A 12104-nucleotide genomic window follows, 5' to 3' on the forward strand; every position below is an offset into this window, starting at 1 on the left:
AACTCACACACCGAAGATGATGATAACACGCTGTAAGTTCTGGGTGTGGTATCACCATATGTCTTGGTTTTATTCCAGCCCTTAATGCTACAAAGATGGGCTTGAAAAATGTGGTTTATGTGATATAATCTCATAAATCAGCAGGGAAGCTGAGCAGGCTTTCCATGGCTAGGGCTTCAGGGACATCACATTTTGCCCTTCCTTAAGACAAGCAGAATAGGAATTATGCAGTGAACCAACTCGAGTTTTAAAACACTACAAAAATAAGCAATAAACTACAGCAGACTACCCATAGTTGCTGTTTACAGGTAGCCTTGGAACTAGGATAAGTTATTTCCAGGTACAATAACAAATGCATATGGGATCAACAGTACTGAGTCCAAGCCAATTTATGATTTCTGAAACCTAAAAACAAACAAGCTTCAGGCTATGCTAAAATCAAAAGCAGAGACTTCTCTCAGTACCTCCACTAGGGTAGTTTCTTTCATTAGAGTTCTACTTTCAACCTCTTCTCACACTTCTGCAAGGCAAGATGGGAACAGATCTTAGGCTAAACATGAAAGGTGGGGTGGAATTACTTTAAAATAAATAAATCTTGCCCATACTTTCTTACTATTAGCAACTGATGGTATGTACTACTGATAAGAGTAGTATGAAAATGCTAAGCTTCTATAATGGTGATGCTATTCAAAACTTACCTTATCAGTAGAAAACTGTCATATCCCTGGAAAAACTCAGCATACCATTACCTCTGGATTTCTAAATTGATGATATAAGGTAAACAAATGTGCCCTGGCTAATTCAAACTTAACAATTATGTCAGAAACTACTTACGGTTTTCCTCCAGGGATTCCAGCCAGATTTGGAGGGATTCCAGGTACTCTCATATGAGGAGGGTCAAATCCAACCTGAAAATGAACAATAAATACATCTTAAATCTTATGATTCAGGAAGAAGCCCCACCCTGCCCAGCTTCCCTCACTGGACATATTAATATAGATGTACATACAAAATACTGCTTAATAACCAATTAAAGTGATGCTCTAAAGCACATATTTATGTTCATATATACGGAATGTTGAAAGCTGAGAATAAACCTTATGTTATCCATTAGTATATATTTAGCATCTTGCTTTAAAAGCCAGTTAAAATTAACTCAAAGTTCTAATAGAATGTAAGTAAGCACCATTCTTTTGTGATTGACAGATCATGAGTACAAGATACAGATCCAAATGTGATGTTCTACACGGAGTGCAAAGGCAGAAGGGTATATAAAAGCCTAAGGCTGAATATCATGCTCAAACTACATAGACCCTATATGCCAGGGAAAAGAGCGACTTCGACACGTGAGTAAAGAAACCCACCAGAAACTTCTGCCTAACAGCCACTGAAATAAATAAACATCAAGCCAGCTCTGTGCCACTTGTAACTGCTTCACCAGGTTGCGCCAAACATTAAAAGTGCTGTTTTGTTCCTTTAAAGATAAGTTATGCTTGAAATTTAAAGACCAGAACATCCTGCCTGACAAAAATTTACAATACAGATTACTCTCTCAATCTCATGAGGGCTATTCAATTTGTTTATACCACAAATATCGAAAACTAGAGCTAAAAAGTTAGAACTGGGTCCCCAACCTTTTTGAGCCTATGGACAACTTTGGAATTCTGACACAGGGTGGTGGGTGCAGTAACATCATGGCTGTCACAGGAGGCAGAGCAAACCACAAAAGGGCACACACACAAGGAAGCCCAAGTGCAGGGGCAAGAAGAAGAATTTTTTTTAAGAACATACTGGGAAAGCAGAGAGAAGAATAAAACTAGTACAGTGGTGGCAGCTGCTGCCAATACAATGTTATTTTAATCTGCACATCCAACCAGGTTTCCAATGGTCAATCAGAAGCCCTGTTGGACAAGAACTCCACCAGCCCCATTTTTCTATAAATACTTGGCATGCACCATGAAAGGTGTTGGTGGGTCCCATGTGGCTCTTAGGTGCCATGTTGATGAACCCTGAGTTAGACTGCTCCTTTTATGTAATTTGCATTCATTACAGAGCAAAGGATACATAGTGACCAACACCTCAGCGGGGAAATCTCTCTAATTCAAATGCAAATGAATAAATAAAAGCCTCTTGCCCTACAAGATGAACTTAAGATGTTCATTAAACATATGTACTTACATCCTCACAAGAACAAACAGGAGCTAATGAAATATGTTGCTTTCAAACTACTTTCTTAATGTAAATATAGAATTGTGCATCTCAGTGAAATAAACAAGGAGGATGCTTACAAAAAACTAGACCTGCTTAATTATTACACCGACATCCTTCAATATCAAGGGGGACGGGTAACTAAACACCATGCCATGTAGCAACATGTAGTGGAACACTACAGCCTCCAGTGTCAGTACATCTTGGGAGTTTGACAATGCTACATGAAGTACGCAGTGAACCAAGTACACAGAGCAAGCCTACCATAGGCGACCGTCCGTAGGCAACCACCGCAGCTGCAGCTGCAGCAGCACTCATCTGCGGGGACATGTTGTGGAGACTGGCATAGGCTGCGCCTGGACTGGTCAGCTCTCCATTCATGCCAGCATGAGGTACCATTCCAAATGGTGCAGGATATGGTCCTGGCACAGCCAACGGTGCTCTCAAGCCAGCAACTGCAGTTCAATGAGATAATGCATGTATGCTGATGACTAGTTTCTTTGCATCTCTCCACACAAGCAAAGCGTATATGGTAACTCCAGATTGACATTTTTTCCACAAAACCCAGTCACTCTGTTCCTTACTATTAGCTTACCTAAGAGTGGTGTTTTTTTTTACTCCAGGATTTCAGAAAGTAAGCTTTGAGGTATCAAAAGAAAACATCAATAGATATAACTGAAATGCAAAGAAAAAGAATCCTGCCCTAGCCCATAGTCCAGGATACATAAAATATTTCCATTCCATGATTTCAATGTCTACATATCCAAAGTTTAATTGGTGACCTTAAAATGAAAAACCATTTGGATAGAAGTCTTACCAGTTTTGAACTACGGGTGACTCAACAAATGGTCTGAAAATCCATTCTATGTAAAAATATAGCTCAAAAATATATATTTTTAAAAGAATTAAAAGACAATGTATAGACTAACTTCTGCTCAATTACACCTTTCAAAACTACTTCCTCTAAACATGAATGCACAAAATATATACTAGATTACACTTAATGTTGGGCAGCGGAGGAAGAAGGAAGACCCTTCTAGGTGGCTAAAAGCAGCTAAATAAGAACTGAGCTTGTTCTCCCTTGCCAATATACCCTGAAAGGTGGATGGTGACAGCTGAGTATGATCTGGCTGAGTTTGTTATCTTCTAAAATTTGTCTTCTAGTTACCCAGTTTGTGCAAAGATCTCACAAAGATTTAGCCTAATAGTTATTTTCAGCACCAGCTGAGTTCTGGTAGAAAAACACTTCTGGGTATGCACAGAATGCCTTTCCCTTAACATTAAAAAAAACCTGTAGTCTCCGTTCTTTCTACACATTTTAATAATTCAGTAGTATAATCAAATATGCAGAGGAAGCAGTGGGATCACTGAATACTTTTTTTTAACCGCCTGTAAAAATGATAATAGGTTAACTTCATGCCCTGTACCTAGGGTTGCCAGCTCCATGTTGGGAAATACCTGGAGATCTTGGGAGTGGAGCCTGAGGAGGGCGGGGTTTGGAGAGGGGAGGGACTTCAATGCCATAGAGTCCAATTGCCAAAGCGGCCATTTTCTCCAGGGGAACTAATCTCTGTTGCCTGAAGATCAGTTGTAATAGGAGGAGATCTCCAGCCACCACCTGGAGGTTGGCAACCCTACCTGTATCTTCATAAAAATAAAATAAGAGGCTTGCTGGATCACATCCGACGTTTCTGTAGTCCAATGTGCAATTTCCCACACTGGCCAGCCAGATGCTTCCCTGAATCCCATCAGCAAGGAATATAGGCAACAGCCACCCTAAACAGTTGCCCCCCAAACTGGCATTCAAGAGTATGCTACCCATGAACATGGAGGTTCTAATTGGTCATCATAGCTAATGGCCACTCATAGACCTTTCCACCTCCATGAAGCTATCTAGTTCCCTTTTAAAGTCTTCTAAACCAGTGGATATCACCTCATAGTAATTTAGTCAATGAATTAATAAGGCAGCATGTGATATAATCTGAAACTAAGACATTTGCCTACGGCATCCACTATTCCATTTATAACCTCTTATATAGACTAATACAGATCACAACACGTGTAAAGAGTATGTCTATGGGGGATCACCCTTTCACTATTTTTAGATACTTGGGAAATATTAACTTGAGGCAGAGTTTTTCTGTTCTGTTATTAAGTATGTTTTCACTCCCCAGCCAGGATAGGGTTGAGAAGGAATGAGGCTGCAGAGGGGCAGGGGGGACAAACACAGAAGAATTAGATAGTGGGGGTGGGGAAAAAAGAGACATGAAGACATACAAGGTTGGTTGGTGGGCTTAGGAACGACTCATGACAGAAAATGTTTTCCTCAACTTCATATTTTAAACGTTTTTAGCCCTGGAGAGCTGTCTTTAAAAATCGCTGCTAAAAAAGGATAGCAGACAGCACCAAGCAGGAAGAGCATCTGCCTATTTGCTCTGCTCTGCCTTGCCTGTGCCCCTAGTGGCTGCAATACACAACTGCACTGCAATACATTTGTTGAATGCCGGATGGTTCTCGCTCCACTGAGCCTTGAAGCTGGCTTGGGCCCAATGCCAGATTTACGTATAAGCTAAACAAGCTATAGTTTAGGGCCCCACTCTCTTGGGCCTCCCAAAAAAATTTAAAGGAAAAAAAACTGGATGTACATTGTGTTTCTAAAGGAACTTTTGTTTTTGCCAAATGCCAATGTGTTTGCATTATTAAGTTTGTTATGAATAAAAAATCATTTTAAGTTAGAGCTTAATAATTATTTCACTATTAATATACTTCTTCTTAATTGTATTTCAGTTCAACAATTACTTTGATAAAATACATATTTTGTTACGTGCAAATGGCTTTAGATACCTGTTAGGTCCATAAATTACCATATAGCATATATTCAACACAAAAAACAGCAACAATTTGTTGTTGACAAAGGACAGCTGGACATATAAAGGGCCCCATTACCTTCAATAGCTTAGGGCCTCATCAAACCTAAATCCGCCCCCTGCTTGGGCCCCAGGAATTTTGAACCCCCAGCCCCGCCTCCCCCTGTCGCCAGCCCTGTGATTGACATGTTAAAATAATGCTTGATTTGTGGACTCTCTCTGTGTGTGTATGATGGCACCCTACCACTCGGCAACCCTGAGTGTCATTCTGCATTTGTCCTGATGTACAGTTCAAGAAAAATTGCTGCTTCAATCTCAAATGTGGCATAACAGAAGGCGGAACAAACTGCACTCTGAATAACGATCAGAAACTACAGCATTTTTATTCCAGTTGTTTCCCCCCCCCCCTTCATTTAACCCTCCCGGCCTATTTTATCAAATTTGGTTTATCAGATTTTGAGTATAGAAAAGCCTTTACTAAGGCACGTCTGGATAATTTACAATTGGCAATGGTAGGAAGTTGCTATAACGACGCCCCATATAATGAGCAAGTCTGCTCTTGTGACCATAGGTCCATTGAGGATCTGGCTCATGTGATTCCTTGGTGCCAAAAATTTTCAGTAGACTGTGGAAGATATCTTGGAAGTATTTTATCAATATGCTCAGGGTGGGAGTATTTTATCACAATGCTCAGTGCAGTCAGACCAGAATAAACCGGTGATACTACTTGCAGATAGAGATAAATGGGCAACCCAACAATTGGCAAAGTTTGTGGTCTGGGCTGTAAAGATTCAGTCAAAATCCTCTCATGGAAGTTCGGCCTATGAATAGTTCACTGGTTTATTCTAGATCACTCATTATTATAGGAACAGTAAACTCCTGCTTCTCTTAGCTATAAAGCTTGTGTTTTAAATGCTTATTATATCTTTTAATTTTCTAATGGATATTTTATGGATGTTACTTGACACTGATTGTATTGTTTTATTTGTTGTTGTTTTCATTGTTTTGCGATGGCTTTGATCAAATGCAATAAAACTGGTATGTTATTCCAGGTCGTACTGTTTGGGAAGGTAACAGAACAAACAGATCAGAGAGAAACAGGTAAACAAGATGATATTGAAGAACAAGAACCTTTAACACACGAAATCTTCTGAATAGAAAGGCATAGGACCGTGTTGGCGAACCTATGGCACGAGTGCCACTTCCGGCACTCGTAGCCCTCTCTGCCGGCACGCGCAGTTCCTCCAAGCCGCTGGCCTTTCCGGCTCTGCCCCGCCCCGGGTGATCTCCAACCAATAGAGATCAGTTCCCCTGGAAAAAATTGCCACTTTGGCAATTGGACTCTATGGCACTGAAGTCCTTTCCCAAACCCCGCCCTCCTCAGGCACCACCCCAAAAACCTCCCACTCATGGCGAAGAGGAACTTGGCAACCCTAGCCTTTCCCTCTGGGCCCCCTCTGGGGGTGGTATTCAGGTTAAATTGCCGCATTGGCACTCGGCGATAAATATGTGGGTTTTCGGTTGCAGTTTGGGCACTCGGTCTCTAAAAGGTTCGCCATCACTGGCATAGGAGAACCACGAGTACTGAGTATTAACAAAATGTACATTACCAGCTTGATTGACCAGAGGGTCCATTGTTGGAGGTTTGCCAAGACCTGCACGAAGTCCTGGCGTAGAGCTCGTTCCTGGGGTAGGCACATCACTTCGTGGAGTTGGTGTGCTGGACTTCAGAACAGGTGTGCTGGCTTTTTCATGCTGGAAGCAAATTAAACATTTATTTACTATTTTTAAAAAAAAATTACGTTGCCTCTCCAGGGATCCCTATCCAAGGCAGCTTACAAAACAAAACATAATAAAAAACAATTATGTTTTTTATTATTGTTATTAATTATTGTTACATTTAAGCTAAACCATAATACATAATTTATCACAAACATAGCTGAGGTGCAGGGCACTAACAATCTACTGCCCCACTCAAGTTTCAGAAAATTCAAGTGAAGTTTACAGAGTTTACCTTAAAGCAGGGCTCGATAAATATCAGGTGCCAGGTCACCATAGTGCCCAGAAATATCATTGTGGTGTCACTATTTTCAGCAGTTAGTTTATTGTAGTACCTCTTGGTGGTCCTCAGAAGTATGCTTATTTATCATTTCACATCAGAATGTTTTGTTGTATGACATAAAATCCATGTGCATGAAGTTCTTTTCATGTATATGTTTACTTCACACCATTCAGTGGAGACAGGTGAATAATTTCTTAACCAGTTGGTTCGTATACTGTCTCCAATATGCAATTAAATGGTGTTTTTTATTGCAACAATGGAATTAAAAGAAATTGGGTAGAAGTCAGGCCCTAGGTTAGAAATTACCTTTTTGCTTTGGTGATAGCAATCAGGGTTAGTGGTGGAAAATGCCTTTTCAGTGTTTTTTGGGTTATGTCCCCCGCAATGAACCAACTCTCCAGATTTAAGTTTCCACAAATGGGGTCACATTGAGAATTAGATGTATCAATTTTATCTGCTTGGTTCTTTTTATATACACAATGACAGCTCACACACATTCATACCCCACTTTTCACCCCAATGGGGGACCCAGAATGGCTTACAACACTCTCCCCTTCATCTCAACCTCACAACAAACCCATGGGGTAGGTTAGGCTGAGATTGTGTAACTGACCCGAGCTCACCCAGCAAGCTTCCATGGCAGAGTAGGGATTCAAACCAGAGTTTTTCGAATCCTAGTCCAATGCTCCAACCACTATACCAAACTGGCTCTGATGTACACAGATCCTTCCTTCTCTATTTTATTCTTACATAACAACTCCCTCAGGCAGGTTAGGCTAAGAAAGTATGACTTGGCCAAGATCATCCAGTGAGTTTCATAGCAAACATGGATTTGAACCTTGGTTCACCTTAAGCCTAGTGTAATTTGAGAATTGAATGGTATTGCACAAGTCAGATAAATGGCTCGGGGCCAGGGTACTTGAAGGACAAGACAATGAACATCTTTCAAGTAATTAGAAAGTGGTAGTCATTTGCTGACCCTTATTTTCTCAATATTTATTTTCTCCAACATTATTTGGTGGAGCTTATGCAGTTTACCTTGCACTCATGTAATTTAGTTCCCCTCACTGGAGTACGAAGACAACCAGCTGAAGATTGCAGTTGTGTTTTGGATTAAAATTCCTAGAGACAACAGTATTCTAGGTACTCAGTTCTCTACTAAACTGAATTTTGAGAAATACTCCATGCATACTAACAGTGGCATCATCAGCAGATACCCATTCATAACAAGCAACTTCACCAATTTAGCTAACATTAGTTTCATCAATTTAAATGAAAAGGGAAATTCTCCATGTTATGAATAAACAGCAAGCTCTTCCATTTAGCAAAAAAAAAAAGTGATGCATATTTATTTTTTTAGAAAAATTGTATGCTGCCTCTCCAGGAATCTGCCTGAGGCAGCTTACAAAATGAAAATAATGAAAACAAAACAATAAGAGTATTAATTAAAATCCAGCATGGGGGGGACAGCCCAAAATAACAATAGATCACAGAAATCTTAAAATAAGATTGCAGACTAAAATAGTGTAGTTTTTTTTTTTTTTTTTTTTTTTTACAAAGGGCTACCAGTTTGCAGCTGACACCCAGCTCTACTTAGCTGCTGAGTCAGGTGGGCCTGTGGAAGTCCTGAACAGGTGCCTGGATGGGATGGTCATGGGATGGATGAGAGCCAATAAACTAAAGTTCAGTCCAGATAAGAGTACAGTGCTACTGGTCAATGACAAAGCTTCTTGAGAACTGAGAAGTCAGCCTGTCCTGGGAGGGGTTGGAGGTCTAGACAGGCCAGTTATGGCTGTTCCTCAAAAAAAAAAGTGATATGGCCATAGTGATTCATGCTCTGATTACATGCAGGTTAGACTACTGTAATGTGTTTTTCATAGGGCTGCCTTTGAAAACGGTGTGGAAACTTCAGCTCATCCAAAATGCAGCAACCTGGCTATTGTCAGGGATGGGATACAGGGATCACCCCAGTGCTAAAAGATCTGCAGTGGCTGCCCATTTGTTTCTGGACACAACTAAAGGAGCTGGTTCTTACTGTAAAGCCCTAAAATGACTCTGTCTCTGATATAATGCCTTTTTATTAAGTGACAGGGATCCCAAGGCTACATTGTCAGTGGCAAGACTGATTTCAGTCCTTACATCCCTCAAACACTAGATTTATGCTGCTCAAAATCAATGGAAAAAGGAGCTTCTAAGGGATAAAGGAAAGGTAAAGCCCTAAATGGCTGGGGCCAGGGTACTTGAAGGACTGCCTCCTCATATATTGCCCAGACTGCCAGATGAAATCTGCATCACAAGCCCTGCTCTCTGTACCTCTGTATTCAGATGTGAAGTGTGTGACAATCAGAAACAGGGCTTTTTCAGTAGAGGTTCCTCACTTGTGGGAGGCCCTTCCCTTTGAAGCTAAGTTAGTGCCTAGGTTGCTTTCTTTTAGGTGTTAGGCCAAAAATGTTTCTGTTCACCCAGGGGTTGATTTGTTTTTAAAGATAATGTTCAGTTCATACACCTGAATAATCATTATTTATTATTGTCAAAATGCAGGACCATTGAGAAACAAGGCATTCAGGAAACACTTACCAAACTTATTTCTTTGGATTTCATGGAAGCAGAACTTCCTGATGAGGCTGTGGATGCTGGACTACTAGAGGCATCTTTCTTCAGTAGGCGACTTTTGTCTATGCCATTCTCACGAGGTGAATGAGCAGGACTTGCTCTTGGAGATGAAGGGTCCTGAGTGAATTGAGGAGACACAATAGCAAAACTATTACTGACCTATGCAAAGTAATGGTGTACAAGAATAAAAACTATCAGTAATTTGAGATGCACCGATTCAAAGACTGGAATTTTCCATAATTTATTCCTTTCATTCAAGCTTAGATATGACATTTACATGCAGCCCAGTGGATAAGGATAAAATACTCTTAGAACTGCATAGTAATTTGGGTATTTAGATCTAATAAGAGCAGATTTCAGATCAATTTCTCTCAATTAACCTGAACATTGAACAGGAACAACATGATATTGCCTCCTACTATTCATAACTATCAATTTTCAAATGGTTAAACATTACAGCAATCCATTATAGTTGTTATTGCTGTCAGAAGAGCTCTAAATGAACCCAGCTTTCCAGCATTATGATGCCAGGTATCCTTACTCTTCCCTGAAATATTCTCGAAAGAAACAAAGCTTATTACTCGAAGGCATTTTAAGGAATGTAAGTAGACAACCACCTCTCCCAGCATTACTGATTCACCCCCCCAAAAAACCCACCACCCTGTATATTTTAGAGCTGTTCCTCCCTCCCCTGCATTGGCTAGTCTAGGTTATCACTTTTAGCAAAGCAAAACAAACCAAATCACTGGTATGTTATGGTGGAAGCACAGTAATTTATACACCCTGTGGCATGCAAGAAATTCTCACACCATCGCCCAGCTCATCCAGTCGAAAGTAACAGGTACCCATTAATAGTAGAGTAGGGTAGACTAACACAGACATTCAACAGGAAACTGACAGTGGAGTCCTATGCAGAGTTATCCAGTGGATTTCAACTGGAGTAAATAGGATTACACTGTAAGTGCCAGTAACCCACAGCTTTTTAGGATACAGCTAAGTGTCATAAACATAGCGCCTTCTTGCTCCAATCAGATCAATACAAATGCAAAGGAAGTTACCTCATTGGATACATCAACAACTAAGTTGTCATCACTTTTGTCACCATCGCTGTCCTAGATAAATACAATGTTTATTTTGGTCAATACTCTTTACTACAAGCTATTTATTATATATTAACACATATACATGGACATTAAAAGAAACAGATCTCAACTATTTCCATTTGAGATTTTTTAAATCACTGCTAAAAACAAGAGTTGATCTCACCATAGAATATATTAAAATATGAAATACATATAATTATTTACAATTAATATAAAATGTAATTTCTCTTCGACAGTCTCAATGTAATTAATGGTTCTGCTTTGGCAAAGCATTCTTGTATGTGCTGATCTAGAAATTAATTATTCACTCTATGGAAACTGGAGCTTACAATACAAAGTCATTCCTGCGAGACATACAGAAGCTTAAAGCTTTCCTTGTTATTATCTAAAAATCTGGGAATTGCATCACATGCCTTATGACCACTATCCGGCCAAGATGCCATATCCTACTGGTAGTATCAATATGCTTGATCTGCTTTATAGAACAAGGAAGTGACCAGTAAGGACATAAAGGTGGTTCCTACACAAACACCCTGGGATTGTTCAGGGCTCCTGTTGGGCTTGCAATTTAGCAGCATTGATGCGAAGGCAATTTGTGGGAACCAAGAAGAAACAGGATAGATCCTGGAACTGTGAAATACAGACAGGAGACCCATATATAGCATAAGAAAGGCATTCTTAACATTCACACTAGCATGTACTAAATATGAAATTAAAAATGCAGAACAATTTCTCCACATACACAGTAATCTCAAAATAAATTAATCATCTTTGACAGATTAACTTACATAGTGGCTTGAATCCTTATCATCCACCTTTCTTTTTTTCAGGTCACTGGAATAGTCAGGGCCATTCCTACGTTTATCTGTGCTCCGCAGGCTGTCCGGAACCAAGAGCGAATTACTCTATGAAGACAAAAATGAAGGTCAATCAACATGTGTTTTGAGAATCCCTTTGTATATACATGCTTTCAAAGCTAGAACTAAATACAGGATGCTTTGGGGTTTTTAAAAAGTTTTTTTAAAGAAAACCTATTAATTGACTTTCTAACAAGAACACAGGCCAATGTAAATAGTTTTTTTTAATGAACATAAAAGCTGCAATCATCAACATATGTATGAGATAGTCAAATTCACTGGATGCAGTAAATTTGAGTAAACATATATAGGCTTGAGCTGTGAAACATGTTTAACTTATTTATTTATTTAATTCATTTATACTCTGCCTTTCTCCCCAATGGGGACCCAAAGT

At 39.8% G+C, this 12104-nt stretch overlaps 1 protein-coding gene across 2 annotated transcripts in view; it reads right to left on the reverse strand.

Moving 5' to 3' along the window:
- The window catches only part of LOC130476017 (transducin-like enhancer protein 1), a 96893-nt gene that overhangs the window by 19271 nt on the left and 65518 nt on the right, over positions 1-12104 (reverse strand). Inside the window, exons 8-13 of one of the 2 annotated variants that reach the window (XM_056847820.1) lie at positions 11642-11756; positions 10809-10862; positions 9715-9867; positions 6686-6830; positions 2473-2663; positions 835-908 (exon numbers count right to left, since the gene is read on the reverse strand). In XM_056847820.1, the coding sequence (XP_056703798.1) occupies positions 835-908; positions 2473-2663; positions 6686-6830; positions 9715-9867; positions 10809-10862; positions 11642-11756 (732 nt within the window). Of the gene's footprint in view, positions 1-834; positions 909-2472; positions 2664-6685; positions 6831-9714; positions 9868-10808; positions 10863-11641; positions 11759-12104 lie in introns of both variants that reach the window. The other variant, XM_056847819.1, reaches the window with a different exon arrangement.

The sequence above is a fragment of the Euleptes europaea genome, chromosome 4 (genome assembly GCF_029931775.1).
Source record: "Euleptes europaea isolate rEulEur1 chromosome 4, rEulEur1.hap1, whole genome shotgun sequence".
NCBI lineage: Eukaryota > Metazoa > Chordata > Lepidosauria > Squamata > Sphaerodactylidae > Euleptes > Euleptes europaea.